The sequence below is a fragment of the Acanthaster planci genome, linkage group LG06, assembly GCF_054643075.1.
Source record: "Acanthaster planci isolate LZ-2023a linkage group LG06, COTS_SCS, whole genome shotgun sequence".
In the NCBI taxonomy this organism is placed as follows: Eukaryota; Metazoa; Echinodermata; class Asteroidea; order Valvatida; family Acanthasteridae; genus Acanthaster; species Acanthaster planci.
The window spans coordinates 1,175,358-1,183,976 of NC_141782.1; the positions used below are offsets into that span (position 1 = coordinate 1,175,358).

Sequence of the window (8,619 nt, forward strand, 5' to 3'; positions counted from 1 at the left end):
TTTGCAATGATACAGTGATTGCAGAAACAGTTGTTTCGTGATGTATTATTCGCGTTGCTTGTTTGTGTTAGAACGTAGATTTGTGCTTTCGATATGTAGATTTGCAAGCTTCCAAATGAAACCGGGTGAAAAAATGCAAAGATGTAACTAACATGGAATAAAATCTCGTGGACTCTTACCAAGGCAAAGAATTGCTAACATCTGCACGTGGCCGGTCGACGGGTCCACACATTCGCCATAAAAAGGTTGGCTCACATAGTTTGCGAATGTTAAGGCGATGATAGCCTGCCCTGTTGGGTTGATGATAATGAGGGTGCTCCAGAGCAAGATGAAGGCGGGCAGTTGGCCGAAGGCGTACATGATGTAGGAGTACTCGCCACCGGAGGCTGTGATGGTGGTGCCCAGCTCGGCGAAGCAGAGAGCCCCGATCAGAGAGAAGATACCCGAGGTTGCCCAAACCATCATGGATAAGCCCACAGAGCCGGCGTTGTCCAGGACGCTCTTAGGAGACAAGAAAATACCCGAGCCGATGATGCAGCCCATGATGATGTTTACACCGTTGAAGAGTCCGATCTCCTGACGAAGCCGGACACTGTTCTTGTCGCTTCCCCCATCCTCTTTCCCTCCAGGTCTGTCAGGGATCCCATTCTCTACGACACCACCCCCTATATGTTCCCCACCATCGACTGTCTGAGTCCCTCGCGCCATCTTTCTCCCTGTCCTTACCAGGAATGCGTATCGTCTCTCACAGGTTCATATATAGACTGCGTCACCGCATGACATTGTCGCAATTTGGACCAGTTGACGCTTCATTCACCCATGTCAGTTCTTGGGTCCTGGAGAAAAATTCTCGTTCGTAGGGTCAGCTCGGTCCTTCTTCAGATGGAAGTGGATCATGTCTGCGGCCGAAACGCCTAGACTCTTTCTGTCTCTGTTGAATGTCCAGGACAAGTTTCAAGGCCTCGTGGGATGAGTCGACCGTTGAGCTTGTCCAGTCTGGTTTCATTCACCGTGAGTACATGTTTATGCATATATGAAGTGAATACCAAGCAGTTTGAGCTGCGACGCTCAATATTTTCATTCATCACAACATGAACACCGGGCACTGACTATGCATTATTCATGACCTGTACCATTACCGCACTGTGAAATCTTCGTTGGTATCAGTGTTGCCCTCGATAGCCCCAGAATTTGCAGTTTTATCAAAGTGTGAGAGAGACCAAGTGACTGCCAGGCACTACTCTATTCCAGTGGGGTTTTATAGGCAGCCATTTCTTCCCGCGTTTTTTCTTGGAAAGGAACCAAACATTAATGCTTCCGCCACATGCAGATAACATAGTCCGGAGCGCGTTATCTGGATTTCCGTGTTTCCCTACAGTTAATGACTAACCAGCCAGTAAAAGGAAGTATGTGGCGCTTGAGATACAAAAAAAAAAAAGATGTTGGTTGAATGAAATTAATGCCGAGTCGGATGTGGAAGCGCAGGCCCGGAATGGGCTTACATTGTGCACATTAAATGTTTGTGTATAGTCGAAGGTAAAACTGTCCAGACTCAGCGAAGGCTTGTGTTTGTGCTAGTTTTGTTATAGGTGTTTGCGCAAGTTCAGTCAAAAGGTTTTATTTTTTTGGACGGGGTTGTCGGCTAACTGGTTGTTTGACATTTGAGGTGGGGTTCGGGGAGGGGGCGGGGTATTTGCTTTTTTCCTGCCACCGAAAGCCTAAACAAGACCACATTGGCTACATTGTTATGGTTTTCAATTTAATGAAAAAAGAAAAGCCAAGCTCTTGACAAAATTGTGAGGTTATTTTTCTGGGATATTTAGATGAAATGACCAGAACGTCACTTTAATTTGCAATTTAGAGGGGAGGTCATAATTCAAAATTCCTGCGTGGTTGGTACAGAAGGAACTCCATGTACAGTTTCGAGAGATGAGCATCTTTTCATGGAATTATCAGTCACCCATCAATTGTAAATGAGTGAATAATTGGCCTTCCGTTTCCTTGGAGAGTTGTATTCTTGCGTGATTTAAGAGAAGCGTGGGTTGAATCACTGTCTGCCGCGAGTTATGGGCAAGGCCGTACTGACACGCACAGTCATCATCAGCGAAAGTTCAACGACTGGTCTACAATAGGACAATGAGGGCGCTGTAGCACATGTGTACAGGGGGGGGCACTGAACTAATTCAAGCTCCATTAAATATAGTGTAAAATCAACCAAGTTTGGAGCCCCATGGCAGGTAACTGAAGTCCCTGAGGCCTCTCAAACAAAAATCAATGTGTTGTTTGGTCCTTCAGATTTCATTTGATTTTCAATTTTTAGTAGGTTAACCAATGAATTTTTTAATTATCCGCCCAAAACAAACTCACCCCCCAAAAAGTGAATGTTGCCAAGCCCTCCCAGCGGCCATTTTTCAAATGACATCCCTCACCTTCCTGGGGCTCTTCTGACTAATTTTCAATCCCATTTTTGTCTGCTTTGCCCCCAGATGGGTGCCCCTGAATCTACAGAGATGATCCTGGGCCATACTGACACAATTCCACCATTTCCTGGCCCAAACAGACCCCTCTTTTCGAAACAATCTCTGGGGGTACTTTTTCTGCGCCTCGGCCTGGCGGAGAATTTCCCTTGAATTGGGCAGTGCACCCACAGGCCGTTTTCCGATTCTGACTCAGCTCGCGCGTGCGACCCTAGCGTCGGGGACGAGCAAATGGCCCGAGCTTCTAGTGTTACGATTTAGTCATGGATCAGCACAACCCACGTACATGTACATGTACTTGCAACCAGCAACTAAAGTCTAAACACAAGAGTTGGAATCTGAATCCTATCCCAACTGTACACTCGGCCTCGAATTTCTCGATAAACTGTTCAAAGACAGCAAAGCTTGTGCAGCGAGCAAAATTCTCTTCATTACAGTCGGCATTACTATCTTTCAGTTCCGTTTTGAATCCTTGTCACTTTCAGGGCGAAATAAATGCTAGCCTACATCACATCACATAAAGCCAACAATACATTAGAGAAGTAGGTCAAGGCATAAGTACTTTTCCATCTGGCAATGGCAGGCTATTTTCGACGAACAAGTAAGGTAACTCCGAATTTATAGTCTTGGCCTTGAACCGTTCAAGTACAGTTCAAGTTGGAACCCTGAGCAGATCAGATGAAAATAAAACATAAACCTAGAACTCTGAATCAGTGACAGCCTATCACAAACCTGTGACTCTTGAATCAAGACTACGTTGACCCGGGTTCACAACGGGAAGCTCAAGTCTCTGTAGGACATTAATCACTTCCTAAGTGTAGGCAGATTAAAATTGACCAAAACTCAGGAATTTGTAAGAGAAACGCGAGATGCAGAATGCATGAGGTGATCTTAACTAAAGCCATTTGTAAATAAACGAAGCAACAAAAAGATCGCGGTAAAGAAATCGAACTATTTAAATATGCATCGCTCCGAAGGGAGAGAGTTTAATTTCTCTACCAAGACTCTTGCTTTTGCATTACTGTACGCCAATTTCAAAAAACCTCCATTTTCATAACATTTGTTAAAATTTGTGTGTACTTTTCAATCTTGTTTATACTGACGTTAGGGTTTTTCTTCACACCTATCGCATTCCCCTTCGTTATCGTGCAAACCAGCATGGTGTTTAAGCCATTCTTTGTCGTTTACGGGCATTAAAGACTACATTTTAAGCCGTTGTAAGTTAAGAAAAGCAGATAATCGACTACAGTCTGAACATGAAAAGGAGTTTTTCCCCTGTGCAAATTTATTCACGTTTCTCTATTTTCAAGTCCTGGAAAATACACTTTGATATGTACTACTCAAAGAAAGTTAAGGACCACTTTTTTCATAGCTTGTAATTTTTTTCCAAGCAATGAGTGGGGTTTAGTTCTTTCATTTTTTGTTTGTCTAGATGGTTTTCTCATTGGAATGAAAAAATTAAAGCCTGTTTCAAAACATCAAATGCACATTTTCTCACAAATGGACACTTTCAGGGAAAAGGTCAAATGACAAAGTAAAAAGTGGTCCTTAGCTTTTTTGAGAAGTGTACATACCCAAATATAAAACGGGAAGCATTTTGCCACAGATTAACGGCTTTAATACATGTAGTTTTTAACACGAAAAGAAAGTTTGTTCGTTTCCTTGAGCATTTGTTCAAAAGTGTTTTCTGTTTTTTTTCCTAGAAAATCCACAGCGATAAGAACTGGGATGAAAAAATTATGATTTGAAAGAATCCTGATGGAAAAATGCCGTACGGCTGCTCCTGTAACCACTGTGTCATAATACACTTGAGGGCACTGAAAAAACACCTAGATAGTCAAGGGAGATAATCAGGTACACCAGGGGACGTGACCTGCGTTCGTTTGTATGCGTACAAGTTCGCGATTTGTCGAGGCTTGAACATATGGAGTGTGACCCCCAGAGGAAAGACTTTGTACTTTTTCGGTGGCCAGATGTGGACAAAATGACGCACCGATAAAGTCAAGGTTAAAAACAATGGCAAAATGGAGTTATTTCAAAGTCCACTCGCGCACGAAAGAATCAGCTGCGATCAGAACAGAGGAAAACGTGGGACAACGACACGATTTTTGAGAATTTGTGAGGCCTCAAATAACGGACTGTGGTTTGGAGACTGACGATTCCATGACTAGATTAGTATACATGTATGATAATACATGGATGGGGAACACTCGGGAAAAGTTTGGTGTCCTTCCCCTGTTAAGGATGGGATGAAAACAGCAATCCCGGAGGGTCGGTGTTGGGACACAATGACAAGAACACGCAGGTAGTTCGTGTCAGTTATAACAAGGCATGACTGGTGTCCTGGGGAGAATAGAACGTACTATACTCTCCCTAGGGCATTGTGCCTGCAACATCGCGTTAAAATAGAGGTTGCGCACTTCTGGCGCCCAGGAGGCTTTTTGCGGTTTTACTCCATTTAGTTGCATCGAAGGCGTAAAGGATCTACTTGTGTCTATCCCAGTGATACAAAGCCTTTACTCTCCAACTCTGCCTTAAGGGTCTCTACTGAAGGATTTAGCCCAGCCACATTTAATTCTGGAATCCACTGTGATTCATGAATTTTGCGGCAATGAGGAGAAAGAAAGGTTCGTTTTCAATGTAAACACGGTATGAGGTCAAAACGGGAAGCGAACAAAAACCAAATAGCAACCCTTCCCCCCCCCCAAAAAGGCGGACTGAAATTCTTGTTTGGAACCAAACGCGGGTCTTTAGAAAAGATATCGCTTGAATACCCTACCAGAATCACTCCGGAACAGCCAATTCTTCGAAAATAACCACCCAGGTGTCCTAAGAAATATATAAATGCTTGGCATAACCTTCAGATTTAAGATTTTCATTTTATTAATGAAGAATAACTCACCAATACAGAGGCAAGCCATAATCTGGACAAAGACGTAGGGTGGCGGGCAATCGGGGTCGGGAAAGAACGGCTGGACGATGTAATTACCGAACGTAAAGGCAACGAGCATGTTACCGGTAGGCACGATGATGATCAGCGAAACCCACAGCACCAGGAAGGCCGGCAACGGCCCGAAGGCGGCAAGGATATACGAGTACTCAGCCCCGGACTCTGGGATGGTGGTGCCCAGCTCGGCGAAGCACAGCGCCCCTATCAGGGAGAAGAGCCCCGACACGATCCAGACCACCATGGACAGGCCGAAGGAGCCCGTGTGCTGCACCACGCCGCCGGGCGTCAGGAAGATCCCCGAGCCCGCGATATTGCCGACGATGACCGTGATGCAAGTGAACAGGCCGATCTGCGGGGCCAGGCGGACCTCCGAGCCCCCCTGGGATACCTCCTCGGTCTTCGGTGGAGCAGCCTCCGCGGCTGCACCCAAGTTCTCTGCATTTGGAGTTGGGTTCGAGGTGACCTCCTTACCACCCACGTCAGCCATGTTTCCTGAGATTTAGCACGATGTAAACCAGTGTCGAATTCGCTCTTCTTTGTAGCCTTTGATATCCAGCTGCGCCCGTGGATTTCGCAACCAACGTTTGCTGCTTTACACGTGAAATAGTCTGGAGCTCAGACCATGTGCATCTAGCTACCTTACCCTCTCTGAGCGGCATCGAGAAGGGAGTGACCTTGCGCCTGTGAAGATTCAAGTGCAGATTTGCAATGCTCTTGCATCGACTGAAGCCAGCAAAGGCTATTTTACCAGGCCGAACACAAACCTGAACGTTGGCGGGCCCCCTTTGCAACTTTTGTTGCGACGAACGATTTGGTTAACAATATCGAGCAAGCCTCTTATGTGTATTACCTTTATGTTCGGCACGGTAAGATGGCCATCGGTGGCTTCAGTGACCAATGCGGCACGTTCAACAGCGCAATATGTATGCCACGTATTGGCATACCGTATACATGTATAATCTTTTTGGGCTTGTCTTGTTTAAACATGGATCCAGATTGCGATCAGTCAGTGGTCCACTTAAACCAGAATCCGCCTAATGGATAGAGCGAACCAGCGGCGGGATCAGTGATTGAGCCCAGATCCGTATGGAACAAACATTACACACCGATCTGGATCTCGATCAGTGATCCGTAATTGGTTCAGACACGAGAACGCGCCCAATGGAAGGAACAAACCAACACTTACAAGATTGTTCAGCAATTTTGACCTGCGCAAATTTATTGTATTCCACTCCTGAGTTGTTTATCCTATGAATAGGTTTCATTCAAATGCAAATCAAGTCTGGATGGAGCGAATACAATACATTTGTGCAAGATTCAAGATTGCGCTGACCAAGATCACTGATCGAGATCCGTGTAACTCAAACTGGCCTTTTATTACAAGTGATATGCACGCAATCGTACACAACTGAGCGAGGCCGTGGAGTCCGTGAAGTGCTGAGCCACGGAGGTGCATAATAAAATCTGGACTCACAATGCCCTTAATCAGCTTATAGAGATAATTGAATCCACTCGCGGCCATTTTACCGAGCCGAATACAAAGCTTTTCCTGGCAATGCCCGCCTTTGTTCTTCCTGACGTCAATAGAAGGGAGCCAACCCACGCTTTTGTATTAGGCTCGGTAAAATGGCCTTCTTTTTCATGCAAAAGCGTTGCAAGTCCAGGTTTTTTATATACGCCCGTGTGCTGAGCACGTACGCTATGCAGGGAAAGGGTTGTGAGACTCGTGCGCAATTTCTAGCCGCATCCAAGTCATTCGGACACGGCCAATAACTTCCCATCAAACTGGTTTCTTCTATGTTGGTGATTGCGCACTTCAACTTGAGGCGGATTTGACAATGGATAGCTGATCTGGGAATGTGCACGGAGCTGTAGTTGGCTTGGGTCCGGTTGAGTTGGGTCAGATGCATGGAGTTGGGCCGGTTTGGATTGGGTTGGGTCAGGTTGAGTTGGGTGGGGTCGAGTCGGATTGGGTTGACTAGGGGGTTGGGTTTTTACGTGTACGTTAAATCCTATTCGCATTCCCACTTGCCTCGCGTCGAGGCAGCGTTTTGGATAAAATGTTTGTTTCCTTCCTTAACTTAGTTTTGCTTATTGTTCAGGGTCGCACACTGGAACGCCAGTGAGCTTTTGTGATGGAAACGAGACGTTTGATGAATTATTTTGTGAGTCAATGATCTTATGTAATCAAGTAGCCTTTTTCGAGCAGTGAAAATTCCATGTGAGACGACGGTATGCACAAGTATCGAACACTGGCTACGGCTATCCACCGCTGCCTCTTTTGATCAAAATTCGAAGCCGTATCGCAGGAGACAGGACCGAATTACAGCTACCCCTGTCATGCTCTGCCCCATACAATCCCGTGTATTAACTAAATTGATACACCGGCAGTACTGGGTGAAAATACGTGGTTAAACTTTACAAAGGCCAGCGTCGTGACTCGTACATTCCTTCTTCCGGTCTGCTATATCCGAGAACAGCTGTTAGGACTTGGTTTCCCCCTTGTCGCCTTCCCAAAGCTGAATCACACTCAGACACGAGGAAAGACATAGCTTCGTTTCAAGCCGACCCAACTTGATATTTCATGCACCACACAGTCAGTGACAATACAAGCAATGCCTTGAATTGCGACTACAGACTGAATTTTTCAGACAACTCACGTTGGTCACACAATAATTAGGTTAAATACACTTTTGTTCATTAACTTGACACAACTGAAAGAAACTTTATGTGGAAACTGACTAGGTGCTTATGAATGATTATAAAGATGAACAAAGAAATTGGCTGGAGCGGGATTTGAACCTGCGACCTCTGGAACACCGTACCAGTGCTCTACCAACTGAGCTATCCAGCCCTACGTTGGTGGCTCTTCCCATTGGTCAATATCTCTGTTCGGGGGGCGCTAACTAGTAGCCATTAATTAAACCTGAAACACCACGTAGCCAGGGATCACACCCCAATAACACGATACAACCTAGGAAGTGGTGAACAGGGATCACTCAAAGAGGACACGGCTTTTTGAACATATATTATAAAAGAAACTTTATGGGAAAACTGACCAGGTGCTTACAAATTATTTATCATTTAGAATATTTATATAATCATTTAGAATTTTTAAATCAAAAGTGAACAATTACACCGTGCCCCTTCACACTTGCTTCAATCGTGTTCAATACCGTCGACGTCAAATGG

General features: G+C 45.2%; 2 protein-coding genes and 1 non-coding gene across 4 annotated transcripts in view; 1 reads left to right on the forward strand and 2 right to left on the reverse strand.

Moving 5' to 3' along the window:
• The window catches only part of LOC110974788 (Y+L amino acid transporter 2-like), a 29,576-nt gene extending 28,183 nt beyond the window's left edge, over positions 1 to 1,393 (reverse strand). The window contains exon 1 of the mRNA XM_022226667.2: positions 180 to 1,393. Within this exon, the coding sequence (XP_022082359.2) occupies positions 180 to 708 (529 nt within the window). The 5' untranslated portion in view covers positions 709 to 1,393. The remainder of the gene's footprint in view (positions 1 to 179) is intronic.
• LOC147798724 (uncharacterized) lies at positions 874 to 8,578 on the forward strand. 2 transcript variants are annotated; one of them, XM_087137590.1, is made up of 3 exons: positions 874 to 1,011; positions 2,963 to 3,083; positions 4,181 to 8,578. In XM_087137590.1, the coding sequence occupies exon 3, from the start codon at positions 5,487 to 5,489 to the stop codon at positions 5,928 to 5,930; it is 444 nt and encodes a 147-aa protein (XP_086993716.1). In that variant the 5' UTR covers positions 874 to 1,011; positions 2,963 to 3,083; positions 4,181 to 5,486; the 3' UTR covers positions 5,931 to 8,578. The 2 variants fall into 2 exon arrangements, with proteins under 2 accessions (XP_086993716.1, XP_086993717.1); XM_087137591.1 differs by lacking the exon at positions 2,963 to 3,083 and having other exon boundaries at positions 887 to 1,011.
• Trnat-ggu (transfer RNA threonine (anticodon GGU)) lies at positions 8,209 to 8,281 on the reverse strand. Its single transcript has one exon. It is a non-coding gene; the product is annotated as a tRNA-Thr (tRNA).
• Positions 8,579 to 8,619: the final 41 nt, after the last annotated feature.

Excerpts from the sequence above, each read along its gene's own strand:
- LOC147798724 (XM_087137590.1), top strand. The coding sequence starts at position 5,487 with ATGTTACCGGTAGGCACGATGATGATCAGCGAAACCCACAGCACCAGG.